We start from the raw sequence: 17,068 nt of genomic DNA, 5'->3' as shown, positions 1-17,068 counted from the left end.
TCTCTTTTTTTTCAAGCCAATACCTATTAATTTCCCCCGAACTGGTGACATAGGTTTTGTAAAACACCCAAATTACAGGTAATAACATTAAGATTAACATAACAAGTGATCTACTGAAATAAAAAATGAGATGGAAAATATAATTCTTACTTATTCATTTGACTGATTCATTGATCATCCGTGCTTATCTTCATTTGACTGTATATCTGATTTGACTTGATACAGATAATGTGTACTTTTTAATTTTCATATTGGTTCATTCAAAACACATCTATTAAATTCAAGTTGTTGTGGTTAAACAAGTCCTATGAGGATGCTGAGGTAATCTACCTTGCTATTTGTCACTTGAATCATCACGAGTACTATCCTACCAGGCTTACGATCTAATTTCCTCATGAATCACTTCTCCCTGTGGAAAAAAGCAAAAAAACAAAAATATTTTTACCAAGTTGTTGTGGAGTAAGTCCCTCATAAGCCTCACAGTGTTGACGGCTGCTCTGCAAGCCCATGCTTAATGTTGACTGACTGAGCAGACAGGATTGCTGACTTGCAATTTTGGCTGTGTTTAGTTGAAACAAAAATATTTTCCAAGGTCTCTCACTCACTCAAACAATGCGCTTTTACTGCAGTGATGTTATATGGCAGTGAAATTGAATGTCATCTGCTTAGCTCTACTGCTCACTTTCTTTAGTGAGCAATTGTGCCAGTGACTTCTGCAGATTGCTGTGCAAGAGAGGAGCCTGCATTCACACCAACTCCCTAAAGTAGGTCCCTGGAGGGCAAAACTCATATTTCCTCTGACTTCTCACATCCAGATTGTGGCAGGCTGTCAAAGCAGCAAGGGTCATATTGTTTGTCTCTATATCTTCTTAATCAGGATTTGGACTTTTCTTCCCCTTGCGGGCATGACAGCTAGCTGAAGAAGGTGTGAAACTTTTGCTTTCTGTTATAAAAGGCTGGCAAGATGATACAGTTGATATTTGAAGTAATGTCAGGGCGGCCCGGCAGTCGAGAGGTTAGCACACCGGCTTCACAGTGCAGAAGTCGCCGGCTCGCATCCCGGTCCGGCCTCCCTGTGTGGAGCTTGCATGTTCTCCCCGGGCCCGCGTGGGTTTTCCCCGGTCCTCCGGTTTCCTCCCACACTCCCAAAAACATGCATGGCAGGCAGATTGAGTAGGTAGACATATTGTGTGTCCAGGAGACCAGGTGGAAAGGGAGCAAGGCTAGAGCTTAGGGTCAGGGTTTAAGTTGTCCTATCATGGTGAAGACAGAGAGAGAGAAATGGAGTTGGGGTTATCTTAAAAGAGGAGTTTGTTAGGAATGTCTTAGAAGTAAAACGAGTATCAGATAGAATTATGAGTCTGAATTTAGAAATTGAAGGTGTGATGTTCAATGTTGTTTGTGGGTATGCCTCACAAGTCGGATGTGAGCTGACGGAGAAGGAGACATTTTGGTTGGACTTTGATAAAGTCATACAGAACGTCACGAGAAGTGAGAAGGTTGTAATTGGTGGAGACTTCAATGGATATGTTGGCGCACGAAACAAAGATGAGGAGGAGGTGATGGGCAGGTTTGGACTCCAGATGAGGAACACAGAAGGACAGATGGTGGTTGACTTCGCAAAATGGCTATTGTGAATAATTTCCTTAAGAAGAGACAGGAATATAGCGTGGGTTTTCTCCGGGTCCTCCGGTTTCCTCCCACACTCCAAAAACATGCATGGCAGGCAGATTGACCACTCCAAATTGTCCCTAGGTGTGAGTGTGAGAGTGACTGTTGTACGTCTTTGTGTGCCCTGCGATTGGCTGGCAACCAATTCAGGGTTTCCTCCGCCTCGTGCCCAAAGACAGCTGAGATAGGCTTCCGCACCCCCCGCAACCCTAATGAGGAATAAGTGGTACGGAAAATGGATGGATGGATGGAAGTACTGTAGTGGTGGGCAGGGTGTGGGGGCTCTAGTAGGATAGATTTGAGTAGGTAAAGTGTTGGCATTTTTTTTCTCCAAAGTCCTCACTGTCCGGTGCAGTTGAATTTTGTCATTTTTTTGGGGCAGACCCAAACCAGGCTGTGAAAGAATAACACAGGACTGATTCGATAGCTGCTGTGTAGAATTGTCTCAGCAGCTTTCCTTTGCAGCCTCAGGCCGTGCTGGTTCTCTTTTTGGATGGACTTAATGTTGTTGCTTTTTTTCTTTCTTTCTTTTTATCACCTCTATCAACATTTTGATGAAAAGAGAGCATTTTAATTACCAGTAGTTATTTATGAGGTCATTGTATTTTTTTAAGAACAGCACTTTCTTACAGCAGTGATTGTTGTGCAGTACTATCTAAAGTTAAGTGGGATTTTCATGAAATAATTTCATGACTGTTTAAACAGTTGGAGACAGTTCTTTTTGTTTCATAAACACAAAAGTTGATGGTGTTTCTCGATGAAATTGCTTACTTTGAGTTACTGCTTGCATGCTTTGAGTTACTGTTTCTCAGCACATCCTAAAATACTTTCTGATCACAAAATCAACCATATTACTGGTTAGCGCGCGTGCCTTACAGTTCAGGAGTGCAGGGTTCCATTGCCTGCCGTGCAGTGTACGCGTCTCAAATAGCTGCAATATAAAAACCTGACTGAAGATGGTGGTAAAAATCCACCATTGAATTCCATGGGACTTCACTCGTTCCAAAAAAGGGGATAATTTAGATATGATTCAGTTATTCTGGACATGAATCCAAAACATGAACAGCTACCTAATTTGCACACAACCAAATATGAACTCATGAAACAACCAATCAATTGAGTTGATCTACGTTTGATAACGTAAAGTAAAACTAAATACTTTTTCACACATACATATAAATGAGCATTAAAATTTACCATAAAGAATGGCATGAGAGACACCAAGATGGTATTTCAAGAAAAAATATGCTGGCCATCTTTCACGCGACATAATGCAAGAGGTACCACACGCTTGGAGGGAATGTGCAATCACGATGCCAATTTCCAGAACTGTGCAGCAAATCTGAATTCAACCATCGATATGATCCGCCAACATTGTGTCAGAGAATTTGGCAGGACATCAAACATTCTTCAACCACGTCGGGCGGATCCAGCTGAGAGGCTTTTAGATAGCAATAGTCAAAACTTCTGTTAAAACGATGTGTCTGTGAGAGGAAAAAAAGCCTGAACCAAGAGGTCTCAACGCAACTAAATTGAGGTTTTCAGTCATAGTGGGGTCTTGGGGACTTCACTGTCTCAATGGCTTGTTGTAATTTGAAGAAGTAATTCACAGACGAATCCTGAATATTTTATTCTAAAGAAATCCAGTAGTTTGTGGTCGTGTTAACATAATATCTCTTACATGACATTAAAGTATCTTTGCTGGTAAAGAGTATTTCTCCAGGACACTCAAAACCTGTATCTGATTCTCATACGTCCTTTCTGATTTGTTGTTGAGTTACAGAGCTGCCAAATTGTCTGCATTTTATGCCCACAACACTGATTATTCTGAATATTTCAGAAAGTTAGAGGTCACATAGCTCAAGCATGTTGTATGGGCACACTTCGGCATAGTGCTCAAACATGCGCAAAGAAAGCAAGTAAACAGTTCGGTTGTTCTAAGAGTTCTACATCACCCGGAAGATAATAACTTGAAGCTAACCCCTCTAGCATTAATCAACTCATATCAGCAGCTACGTAACCTCAGAATCACAGCAAAAATATGGGCAGCGACACAGCAAAGCTTCATCGCCATCTATTATTGTGCAATAATATGTAAACAACAAGCAGTTGCTAACGACAACTTCATTGTTCGTAGGAAAACAAAAGGCATTTGTAATTACCATATCTCGAATGAAAATTAGATCGCAGGTGTTAAAGACAAAGGCGCAGGGGCCATATCTGGCCCGCGGCTTAATTTTTTTGTCGGCGCGCGAATGCAAATGAAGCATGTCAAGTTTCATGATTCTTGCTAAAGTCCGAACCAACATTTCAAATTGTCGTATGTAACCCACAATAATAATCATTATTCTTGACTTCAGATTTGAAAACTATTCATTCATCAATTTGTTTTGTGCTCTATATGTAATATGAGTAGAGGATTAAACATTCTAATGGCTTCCCCAAATTCATAACGGCCCTCAAGAGGAAACTGTAACTACAATGCGGCCCGTGGCAAAAAATGACACACTTACTTACCCTCGATAAGAAATACTTATTGGAGGAGGATGACATCCTTTGTCAGGTATAACTTTACCTAGTCTAAGCAGTTCAAAAGCCATTCTCATTTTTCATGAGTTCACTACCGTCTTTAGAACAGAATGAAGACGTAAAATCATACAGAGGTGGAGGATAAGATCTAAATAAGAGTCTAAATTGGGTGTAAATCAATGTCTCCCTATAATTCCGATTTAGGGGGCTGATCGAAAGTTCACCCATGCAGCTTGAAATTCCCAAATTTATCTTTACTCATGGTATTTACAGTAAAGTCTCGTTATATCGATATTCAAGGGAGTCCGAAAAAATATCGATATAACCGGGACTATCGATATATCCGACCCTGTTTGCATGTAATTTTCTCCGTGCGTGCATAGAAATAGTATCGATATAACCGGAACTATCGATATATCCGATATCGATATAACGAGACTTTACTGTATTTCAGAAATAGTTTCTGTGATGCAAGACTTTCTGGATGCTTCAACCCAAACCGTAGGCCTAATTTACATAATGACCCCCTCACCCCTGCAAAGTGTGTCTCAGTAAATGACATGACAGTGCTGAAGCTCCAGAAGAAAATAACCTTTCCAACATGACCACTGGAGTGCTCAAGCCTCTGATATTAATATTATTAAAATGTGTTCAGTTATTGTCATTGGGGTGGGGAACGTACCTGTTTGTTGTTATTGGCCTCACCCCTACATTAATTGATGAGTGTCATCTGGTATTTCAATGATACAATCGTTGCTTTTTGAATGACAGTACAATTGGAACTCTTTGGGCGCTATTTTTTATTGAGTGCGTTTGTGTGTGTGTTTGTGTGTGTGCGTGCGCACGCGCTTGTGTGTGTGTGTGTTTGCGTGTGTGTGTGTGTGTGTGTGTGTGTGTGTGTGTGTGTGTGTCAGTCGGAGTTTGCTTGAATGAGTGCTACAAACACCTGGTTTTATGTATTTATTTATTTTAATCTGGAAAAAAAACTGTCTCCTTTAACTCATTCATTAAGTGACATAGACCGCCATTCCCGAAATTGTCCAGGTTTTGTTTTTTCATGCTTGGGTGCTAATAAAGCACTGGCTATGGAGTCTGTCAATGTTTATTTTCTTTTCCAAAAGCGGGCTTCCTACCAACTTCAGCTGTTGTTAAAGGACTATATAAACCACTAGGTATGGATTGGATTTTGGACTGCTGCCCTCATTTCAAGCTCATATAATTCCAGACCCATATAATTTAGTAAAGTAACTAGTTTTTCTGTTGAAAGAAGAGAGTCTAAGGTTTCTAACACTGTGTTGAATGTTTATGTAGTCCTATAACTCAATATTCTGTGGGTCCTAAAATTCAGGTGACAATGACAAAAACTCTGGCACTGGAGAGGACACATTTATGCATGTGTCTGGCAGTGAATGAGTTATCAATAAACACATGCATGAATTTGACATGGTACTGTAGATATGTGCAATTAATATGTCAGTCAGTAGAAGAATCCTGCAAGCTTGAAAAAGTTAAGAAAAATAAAGTTCAGCCTCAGCTGTTTTTGGCATGAGAAGGCTTTTCTGATGCTCGTCTGAAGGGGAGTAACTCATGGACGCATTATGGATCTTCGTTGATCCTAGTGGACAGGTTAAAAGTAGGATGTGATAGCCCTTATTTTCTGTTTTTAGTAGACATCATTAATTATCGCTCTCTTTAACTCAATCCGCTTTATCCAGTTGTCTTCATCTGCCATCCCTGTTCTTGTTTATTATCCGGTTCTCTGTAGCTCATTACCTGTTAACGTCTTCTATCCTTGTAAGCACACTTCGATTTTTTGTTTGACATTTGAATGTGACCCCCCTCTTCACTGTACAGGGAGTCATCCATCCATCCATTTTTTGATCTGCTTTATCCTCACAAGGATCACAGGCGGGGAATACCCTGGACGCGCTGACATTCAATCACTGGCACACACAGATGAACAACAATCGAAGACTCACACTGATACCATGGGAAATTTCAAAGTGTTCCAATGACCTGCCATCAATGTCTTTGGAATGCGGGAGGACACCAGATTTCCCATAGAAAACTCGAGCAAGCACGGTGAGAAGATACAAATTCTACCCAGGGAGACCATCGCTGGAATTGAACCCTGCACCAACAGGGAGATATCCCATGCCAAATAAATGGTAAAGTTGACATTTTTTAAATCATTTTTCACATAATGTGATTATTTTATTCATGATTGTTTTCAGGGTCTGTGAATGCAGAGTGGTTAACATATCCTTCTGACAGTTTCGATCAGTTCGGACAGTCAGGGTTTGAATATGAACTCTACACACAACAACACACTGCACACATACAGACAGACACAGGAAAAGATTCACATATACGACTCCCATAGGGAAAAGCTGAAAGGAAAAGAACAAACCGCTCGCATAACCTCACTCCAAATTGTTGATGTCAAAGAATTTCTCTTTCACCCTGGCCAGCAAAAATGACAAAAACCAATGCAATATGCATATAAAATGTCTTATTTTTTTAAATAACCTTTATCAGTGTAATATATTAGACATACGAATGGGGTATTTCATCAGCAATCGCTTTGCCGTCAGCGCATAATGCTGGAGGGCCCTTATAAAAGCAGATGTTTCAACAGAATCATGACATGGCTTGATCAAAATGTAATCGACCCTTCCTTGACGGAACACTTGACTCACTTGCTCTTTTGCCACACAACATTTACTGGGAAGTGATTACATTGTTGTGTTGAACACCTTTGACTTTCACATTCAATTTTTATGTATGTGTATCTTTTTATGCTTCAAAACACTGTTAATCGTAAAGTCTTCAATCAACCAAACACTCATAATTAACTTTGGGAGAGATGCTTTTTGTCAAAATATCCAGTGCTTTCAGAGGGCTGCTATGCAGCTCTCCTGAGTACCAGCACTTCTCAGTTTTAGCCTGTCAGGGTTTTTGTGATGTACTGGGACTTCACGCGAGCCTATTGTACACTCACTTGTACTTGTATTATTCATTTAACTCCCTCATTAATTTGCTGGAACTGGTGGTCTATTTTTTTCCGTCTGGTGATATTTTATTTGATGTGTATGTCATTAGTCAGACATATCAAGGTAGGTGCAGACATACTCAAAATATACCACACTATATCACTTCAAAATAAAAGGTTAATAATACATTTATGCCACTGCAATCGCCTTTGTAGGCTTTTATTTTGATATTGGCCTGCGTGGTGGCGTGAGGGGTCTTTCAGACATTTCAAATGGCCTAATCAAAGTTTTTATTGTCATTACATAGTTGCTGGTTGAAAACAGTTGAACACAAAAACGACTATTTGTTTCATCACTTTGCTGCTGGGAAATGTACATTTCTCCACCGTGAGACTAATAATGGCAAATCCAATGCAATCCAATGCAATCCAATCCAATCCAATCCAATCCAATCCAATCCAATCCAATCCAAAAAGGCCTAGAGTGAACCCGGCCGGTCTGGTGATTACACGGGTGGTGATACACACATTCATTTTGCAAGAGATGAGCAATCAGCTAACAGTAATGTTATTGTTTCTGATTCACTTGTTGCTAACGATAGCACTAACAATTATGCACAACAATGGCCAGACTGGTAGTCAAACGACCAAATAAGGTACACATTTATGTGAGATGTTTATTTAATGATCTGCTGTTATAAACCATTTTATTTATCAGTCAAAAAGGGGACTTAAAGCACTAGAAATGGCCTACACACGCGATGGATGTACAAGAAAGGACTGAAGTTGAAATTTGAGCATGGAATGTGCTTTCTCCTTACCATAGGGATGCTTCTATCCACGTTATTGTTCATCCAGGCTTTCTAATGTGCAATGTCTTGGAAATAATGAACAATATCCTATAACCTTATCTTGAATAAAGAACTACATTGCTTGATCGAAGTAAGTAACTATGTGTAGGAGGAGATGATGACATTTTTGCCAGCTACAACATTGCAGAGTCTAAGCAGTTGAAGATCCAATCTTATCAACCACAACTTCAATCAGAAATAGTGATTTAAGAAAAATAACATAATTAAATTAGTACTTGTCATAATAATGATGATACATTTGAAAAGGCTCATTCATATGATAGAAAGAGATGGAGAGAGAGAATGAGAGAGATAGAGAGAGAGAGAGAGAGAGAGAGAGAGAACGAGAGAGAGAGAGAGAGAGAGAGAGAGAGAGAGAGAGAGAGAGAGAGAGAGAGAGAGAGAGAGAGAGAGAGAGAGAGAGAGAGAGAGAGAGAGAGAGAGAGAGAGAGAGAGAGCAATACAGGTACTGCACAAATGCTCGACTACATAGAAAGCAAGGACTAGGCCGAATATGGATGCCCTTTGGGGGCTCTGTCTGGTAGCCTGCATCACAATGGAAAGAACAAAGCTGGAGGACAATTACCAGACTTTTGCTCAAGGCTATGTTTACACTATGTTCCCAGCAGCCATGGCCGCCACATTAGCCCAAAAAAAGAGTGGACTGTGGGATTTTGGCCATTTATCTTGGATGCCATGCTTAGTTTTATTACCGTCAACCAAAGTATTTGTGATTGGCAGTGTTGCTGTTAAGTCCACCTCGGCTTACCAAGGATGACAGAATGTTCCCTTTTGCCCAGATATGTTTTGTTGGATTCCCTCATGTTTTTTTTCACATTTCTCTCAAGACTCTTTGAATGAAACATGAACACCGGGCTGCTTTGGAACACTTTTGCCAAGGTGGAGTCAACTTTGCCAGTTGAAGCTCTTGCCTGAACCCGAAGCCCGTATCAGTGTGAGCCAGGGATCCGTGGGCATATGTTTAATGTATAAACATGTTATCATGCGAGGTTTTTCTTTGTCATGAAGTAAACCACTTTTGCCAGAAAGCGTGCAAAATACTCCATTATTCAAATACCTCACCACAAATTTGTTTGCATTCTCTCTCTCGATTAGCTTTATTACGGAAAATGAGATGAGATGAGATGAGATACTGTATTGTAATTAACTCGCAATAAGAAAGATTTACATTGCTTCCATAATGGCTTGGTCTCTCTCTCTCTCTCTCTCTCTCTCTCTCTCTCTCTCTCTCTCTCTCTCTCTCTCTCTCTCTCTCTCTCTCTCTCTCTCTCTCTCTCTCTCTCTCTCTCTCTCTCTCTCTCTCTCTCTCTCTCTCTCTCTCTCTCTCTCTCTCTCTCTCTCTCTCTCTTTCACTCTATCACGGCATGCAAAGACATGGTCGAGCTTAGGTAGTCGTAGGCGGAGAGTATGAGTTTCCTTGCATAAATTTGTTTCTTGTCCAACAACAAACCGCCTCAAAGTTATGTTATGCCCCCTTATGTTCTGTCAGGTCATGTTGCTTCACCTCATTTTACTTCAGCCCATTCTCATCTACACGGTGAAACACATTGATTTTTTTTCATGACACTTTAAACATCGAAGGCAATCTTAGCCTGTCACGTTTACCAATCCTGTTCCCCCATGTTTTCGAGGCTTCTAGGTCAGTAGTGTAAACTTATCTATAATGGTCACTCTAGGCAAGGCTGTTTTATTTTCTTTCATCAATACAGACCCTTTGCTTCTTCTCTGGAAAGGTGTCCTGCTTGTTGCACTGTAGTCCGCCTGAGAGTGTAAGTACCCTCCCAGTCCACCTGGTTATAAGTGTAAGGTGTCTTAATAATAATAATAATAATAATAATAATAATAATAATAATAATAATAATAATAATACATTTAATTTCAAGCGCCTTTCAGAACACTCAATGACACTTTACAATGAAAAAACAAAGCACAATACAATAAAACAAATAAAATGATACACAATAAAATAGCTGATTGAACTAGACCATGAATGCAATTTTAAACAGATGGGTTTTGAGGTGGGATTTGAAAGTAGGGAAGGAGTCAATATTACGGATGTTGGGTGGAAGTGAATTCCAGCGTTTGGTAGCAGAGCGGCTGAAAGCTCTGCATCCCATCGTGGTGAGACGGGCAGAAGGCACTTAGAAGTAAAGGGAGGATGAGTATCTGAGGTATCAAGATGGAACGGAGATTTAAGCAGGTCTAACAGATGTGGGACGGCAAGGTTATGGATGGCTTTGAATGTAAACCGAAGTATTTTGAATTCAATCCGAAGTTTGACAGGGAGCCAGAGGAGCAGCTGGAGGACATGAGGGATGTGGTGAGGGAGGGGGTTTTAGTGAAGAATTTTAGACAAGTTGGAGTTTATGGAGAAATGTTTGATTGACACCGAAGAGAAGTGAGTTACAATAGTCAATGCGGGAGGTGACGAGACTGGATAAGGATAGCAGCGGTGTGAGGGGTGAGAGAGGGACGGAGACGATTGATATTACAGAGGTGGAAATATGCAGACCGAGTTATGTTATTTATATGGGAGTGAAAAGATAGTGAGCTATCAAGGATGACACCTCGTCTCTTGACTTGAAGGGAGTGGGACACGGTTGAACTGATTTGGAGATTACGTCTGTAATTATAGAGCAATGGGGGAGGTCAAAAGAGGGTAGCAGTTGGTAAGGAGTAAATAGGTTGGGTGGGGGGTACAGAGGAGCCAAGGTGCTGGTGGATTTTGTTGATCTTTTCATTAAAAAACATAAGCAGAGCGTTGCAGGTATCAGAGGAATACAAGTGTTAGGGGAGAGAGATAGGAGGTTGAATAATTTTGTAATAGAGGGAAAAGAGAACCTGTGTCTTTCCAGTATGCAAGTCAATGAGTCCAGAGTAGTATTGTGATTTTGCGTGTGAAATAGAGTCCTTGTAATGGGTGAGGTGAGCGTGTACATGTCTTTGTGAGCAGTAAGACCGGGCTTCCTGTAAAGTCTTCCAAGTTGCAGAGTTTTAGTTTTGATGGTGTGGAGATGAGCGGTGAACCAGGGGACGGACCGGGTGAATTGGACAGACTGGGACTTTACAGGAGCAAGGGCATTGAGGGTGTTCGTGAGGTCCGCGTTGTACCGGGAAACAAGTTCATCAGGGTAGGAGTTGTAGTCCGGAGTCAGGATGGCAATCATTTCAGCAAGGGTGGCAGTGTTGATGTCCATTATATTGCAATAAGTGATGATGCGGGGCTGTTTGGGGAGAGAGAGGTTGATGGAACCATTAGATGAGACCAGGAAATGGTCCGTTATAGGAAGTTCATTTGCTGTACAATTGTAGGGGGTAATCCTGTCCTTTATTGTGGATGTTTTGCAACTTGTATTGGTTGGCTCACGGTCCACTTGGCAGACATCTCTTACATCTCCTACTGTAAATCATTGGTTTGAATCTTTTTTACTTTTTTTGTATATCTTTTGGTCCAATTGAAAGTGGGTATCTTGATTGGTTTAAATTTATTAAGGGATTTAACTGAGCAGATAACATTTGAGTTAGAAAAAAAAATAGCACAAAATAAATGTAATTGAATAAATAATTTGTATGTCTGTGGGTGTTTTTTGTTGAGAATAATCTCACCTTAAACACTAAGTAAAACTATTTAACCGGACACAGAATATGCTTTTTATTTTGTTGTGATCAGGACAAATGGAAAACCACTGTCAGTTGTGTAGCGCTTTTATACCTTGAATACTCAGTGAAGAGAGAGAATGAGAGAGATAGAGAAAAAAGTGGTTTACCCTATTTTATTTGTCTACTGGTGAAGCATAACCAGGACCAACGAGGGGTTGAGTGCCTTCCTCAATGACCATCATCACAGTGGCCAAGAATTTAAATCTCATCGTCCGGGTTGAGAAACGACCCCTCTGCCACGAAGCCATCAGGACTAAAAAAGTACAAGTAAGAATACAGCCTGTATCATCAACAAAGTCAAGTCAAAGTCAGCTTTTTTTGTCAAATATGCTAATATGCATGACACAGCAAATATGAAATTACTGTCCTCTCGGACCCAGCGTGTAACGCACTTATAATGTGTCTAGAAAAGACATACAATTGACAACAGACAATACATGTAATTTCTGAATGTAAAGAGGGGTAGTGTCGAATGTAAAGTGAGGTAGTGACGTATATAAAGTGATGTAGTGACGTATGTAAAGAGAGGTAGTGTCGTATGTAACAAACAACAAAAAAAAAGGGTTGAAGTGAGGTCTTGCAGGAAAAAAACGAGAAAGAACAAAAACTAAGTTCAGGATGATAGTACACACTGTAAAACCCAACAAGTTGAAAGTACTCAAAATTTATATGGCAACTGATTACGTCAAAATTTTTGAGTACAGTTAACTCAAAATGTTTGAGTAGAGTTAACTCAAAATGTTTGAGTACAGTTAACTCAAAATGTTCAAGTAGTTTACTCAAAATGTTTGAGTAGTGTAAATACATTTTATGAGTTTGTCTGAACTTAAAAGTTATGAGTTTGATTGAGCTTAAATGTTATGAGTTTGCCTGAACTTAAAAGATGTACTTTCAGTTTACTCTAATGTTTTCTTAATTTTTAAATTAAAATTAGGTTTCATATTTAAGCTTAACCAACTCAAATTTATAATGTTCCATGAAAACATATATTCATGTATACCGTACTTACATTTGCCTTCTATGTCTAAAAACAAAAACACACCTCACGTCTGTTTTAGTTCACATTTTTTTATTAAGGTTTAAAACAACCTTTGATAAAACAAATGATAACAGTACCAAAATGCACAGCATGTCCACGTACCAAAACAACAAATAAACCCCTGAGCAGAAGATGTGAAATAAACACAACAAAACAGAAAAAAACAACAAATTATACTCTGCTGTTCTGTTAAAAAAATAAATTCTTTGAAAAGCATATACTTGAATAAATACAACCGAATACATTTCAATGTACTCGTTATAAGGTGAAAATCAAGGTAAAACTTACTAAAAACAAACACAGTATTCCTGAAACGAAAAAAGACATTCTGGTGGAATCCAAGTTTACATATCAAAGTATTAATATAAAATCAGTCACAAACAGGTATACAAAGCAGAGTAAAACTAAAGTTACTTATCGAGTGTTGCTTTGTTCCGTAATATTGGAGGCACTGGTGCCTTCAATATTGCGGAACAAAGCATTTTTCAAACTTAGCAAGCATGGTTTGAGTGGTCTGTTATCATGAAGACACAGCAGTATTTTCTGAATGAAGGTGAATGTGAGGATTAATTTTCTTGGATAATCTAAATGCAATGCATACATTAAACCAAACAAGAGGAGGTGTGCATCAGCCAACCTGGGGAGACATCTCACAAAAATGCCATCTTCTATCACAACAGAAATGCTGTCGGGGTTAAACAAGATGGCACCAGTGAGGTTGTCAGTTGTTACGGAGATAAGTGCGACAGGAGTGTTTTCAATGTCTGGATCCTCTTCCCACTGCAAAATACACACAAACGTACACATACAGAATAAAGTAAAAGGTTATAGCATATATTGTGGCCATAGATAGACATTTGTGTTAAGTCAGGTAATACATACATTGCATGTCTTGAAGAACTCGGAGTCATCTTCGCCCGAGTATCCAGTGATGTAGAACACAGTTTGCATCTCCAGTCCATTTTAGGCCTGCAATTACATTAAACATTTTTCAAGAATGAGTACGTGTTTGGATAAGCAAAGTAAAGTTGGTGTGATTCTAGTGGGTCCAAATTGAAGACAGTTACGGATTATTATAGCTCAAATCCAAGCATATCCTTCGTAATAGTTTGGAACCTCCGCACTATCCCTATTGCAATTTAACAACTGCATCACTGTAATGATTAATGAACATCAGTTGTTGGTAAGAGCAGAGGAGAATGTGAGACTTGAGATTGTTTTAGAGAAAAGAACAATCAATGAAGTCTCAACTAATGGTGTAAAATACTCCAATATATGTTAAAAAGGTAATATTCTGTTCATTATAAAAAATACCTACATGTAGTATGATATTCATCAGGTAATTAAGAATATAGCACAGGGGGCTGAAAGGTTGAAGAGAAAAAAACATGACAATGAATGTAATCCTTTAATTTAATAAAACACATTTATCCATGTTAACTTTTTAAGTTTAATAAATCTAATGTACCAGATTAAATGATGCAATCAAACCAGTCAGGCGTTTGCAGTTTGATGACTTGGCCTCCAGCAGCTCTCTCGGTATCCTTAAAATGCCAAAAATACATTTTAAAAAAAGTTCATGTTTAATTTACACATGCATAACCATTTAAACTGCATCAATTGTACATATTCCAATCCACTGTACATTTTTTGGCTATCATTATATTTACTTAGTGCATTCTTAAAACTGCAGCACTACCGCTGCACGTGTATAGATATCTTAAGCCTATAGCTTGTGCTGGACACTGACACGCGGTCCTGTCGTTTGCAAACAAAGTTAACTCAAAGCATTAACCTGCTGGGCGTTGCAGCCACGGCGTGGAGGATTTCGTGTGACCCTTTTATATAAACCTTAATTTTACACCCATTTGACGATTACTCTCGGACCTTCGCCGACACAAACATAACCTGCAACAGATATTACTCGGCCACCGCCCAACTAAACCTGCGCGGTACTATTCTCTAAATAACACTTCTGTGTCTTTCAACAGACAAGAGACGTTTAAGAAAAATTCATACATATATCGCCACAGCGCTTAACATAGGAGAAGTCCCGGGCTCAAGACAACGCAGCTGAAAGAGTGGATGAGAAGGCCTCAGTCGCAAGCACGAACACGGACTAGCATCTTTGCTAACTTGTGAAAGGCGGCAAGTTCCACAAACTGACTTTCCAATTTTGCCGTCGACACAACAAAATATCCTTTTTCTGTGCACCGACTACAGCATTGATACACTGGGTCCTCGTAATATTAAATAATGTTGTTTGTCTTCTCACCTGAATTCGTGGGTCTCTGCACGCTTCAGCCGTCGAGAAGTAAAAATGGCCCCGGTGAGACCGCGCCCGGTGAGACCACGCCTGCGGTGACGTCATCACGCAGCATTCTGCCGTTTACTCAAAATATATAAGTATACGACAGCCATGAACTCAAAAGTATTGATTTACTGCAAATTAAAAACACATGACTATTCAGAAAACTCAAAACGTTTAAGTTTTTGAAACAAAAAATCGGCTTTTGAGTTGACTGACCTCAATGACTTTGAGTCAGTAGTACTGTTCGGGTTTACAGTGCAGCATGTACTTAGAGTTCGGTTAGTGTGGTAGCGGGAAGGGGCAGGGGGGGCAGGGCTGGGAGGGAGTTGAATCTCCTGACTGCCTGGTGGCAGAAACTGTCCTTGAGCCTGCTGGTCTTGGCTCGGAGACTCCGCAGTCTCCTACCCGATGGCAGTAGGGTGAAGAAGCCGTGGGAGGGGTGGGTGGGATCGCCAGCGATCCTAATGGCTCTGCGGGTGAGGCGGATGTTGTAATGTCCGAAGGGGGGGGGGGGGGGGAGACACCGATGATCTTCTCAGCTGTCCTCATGATGCGCTGCAAAGTCTTACGGCAGGACACGGTGCAGGCGCCATACCACACGGTGATACAGCTGGTCAGGATGCTCTCGATGGTACCGCGGTTGAAGGAGGTCGTGATGGGGGTCGGGGCTCCAATTCTTTTGAGCTTGCGCAGGAAGTACAGGCGCTGGTGGAATCTCTTGGCATGTGGTGCCGTGTTGTGGCTCCAGGACAGGTCTTCGGATATGTGCACTCCCAGGAACTTGGTGATGCTCACTCTCTCCACGGCAGCACCGTTGATGGTTAGTGGAGCATGCTGGGCGTGCACTCTCCTGAAGTCCACCACAATCTCCTTCGTCTTCTCCACATTCAGACGGAGATTGTTGCCCTTGCACCACGTGGCCAGGCGGCTGACCTCGTCCTTGTAGGCTGTCTCCTCATTGTTGTTGATGAGGCCCGACACAGTTGTGTCATCTGCAAACTTTATGATGAGGGTGTTGCTGGGTGATGACGGTGAGCAGTCATGTGTGAGCAGAGTGAAGAGGAGGGGCTCAGCACACACCCCTGGGGGGCCCCTGTGTTCAGCGTGATGATGCTGGAGGTGTTGTTTCCAACTCTGACAGCCTGTGGTCTCCCTGTCAGGAAGTCCAGCAGCCAGTTGCACAGGAGGTGCTGATCCCCAGTTTGCTCAGTTTGTCGGTGAGCTGTTGGGGGATGATGGTGTTGAATGCTGAATGCTGAATGCTCGTGGTTGGGGGGAGGGCAGCCTTGATGTGGTTCATAACTAGCCGCTCGAAGCACTTCATGAGGACGGGAGTGAATGCGACCGGGCGGTAGTCGTTGTGGCAGGTGGGACACAACTTCTTTGGGACCCAGGATGATGTCTACTCTCGATGATGAATACATGCTCATAATTCAACCAGAGTGCCGGTTCACCATTATGATGATCATTTGGGCATAATGAGTACACTGACAGAGAACTAACTGCCTTAGACTGGATGCCAAACTTCACTTTCCTCTTTTCTCAAGGTATTTAGACACTGAAATTGAAATATATACAACGATGCGCTGGATATGGTTCCTACTTGTACAACCCCTCAGTAAATATATTGTTCATCATAAGGATACAGAGATTTTAGCAGTTACCGTATTTCCATTGTTCATGGTGAGAAACAACAGAAGAGCAATGTATAGCATTTCGATGACAAACAGTTCTCAATATAATTGTCAACATTGTGAGGGACCAATGTTTTGTTTCATCCTGATTTACTCAGGCAACTCTCAATCAACACTGATGAGCCAGTTAATATTATGTATAGACTAATAAAGGCAAATCCAATCCAATCCAATCCAATCCAATCCAATCCAATCCAATCCAATGTCAAAGTTGAAATGTTACCGGCTAGGACTTTTGTGGATGGACTGCGAAAGGCTCAATTTATATGCTATTGCTGGATTATGTTTGGCCAGTTAAAA

The 17,068-nt window shown here is 40.7% G+C and overlaps 2 protein-coding genes across 2 annotated transcripts in view; both read right to left on the bottom strand.

Annotated features, from left to right (window-relative positions):
* The window catches only part of lingo1b (leucine rich repeat and Ig domain containing 1b), a 44,349-nt gene extending 43,858 nt beyond the window's left edge, over nt 1-491 (bottom strand). Inside the window, exon 1 of the mRNA XM_088991283.1 lies at nt 446-491. The gene's annotated coding sequence lies outside the window, so the exon portion shown is untranslated. The remainder of the gene's footprint in view (nt 1-445) is intronic.
* A 12,261-nt stretch (nt 492-12,752) lies between these two features.
* LOC148900455 (uncharacterized) lies at nt 12,753-16,749 on the bottom strand. The gene is made up of 5 exons (XM_088993124.1): nt 16,739-16,749; nt 15,039-16,227; nt 14,082-14,307; nt 13,646-13,732; nt 12,753-13,543 (listed from the first exon to the last, which is right to left on the bottom strand). Exons 1-2 carry the CDS (start codon nt 16,747-16,749, stop codon nt 15,354-15,356), a joined length of 885 nt encoding a protein of 294 aa, XP_088849250.1. The 3' UTR covers nt 12,753-13,543; nt 13,646-13,732; nt 14,082-14,307; nt 15,039-15,353.
* Nucleotides 16,750-17,068: the final 319 nt, after the last annotated feature.

The sequence above is a fragment of the Hippocampus bargibanti genome, linkage group LG03 (genome assembly GCF_051943395.1).
Source record: "Hippocampus bargibanti isolate YZ-2025 linkage group LG03, ASM5194339v1, whole genome shotgun sequence".
In the NCBI taxonomy this organism is placed as follows: domain Eukaryota; kingdom Metazoa; phylum Chordata; class Actinopteri; order Syngnathiformes; family Syngnathidae; genus Hippocampus; species Hippocampus bargibanti.
This window is presented reverse-complemented; position numbering and strand designations above follow the sequence as displayed.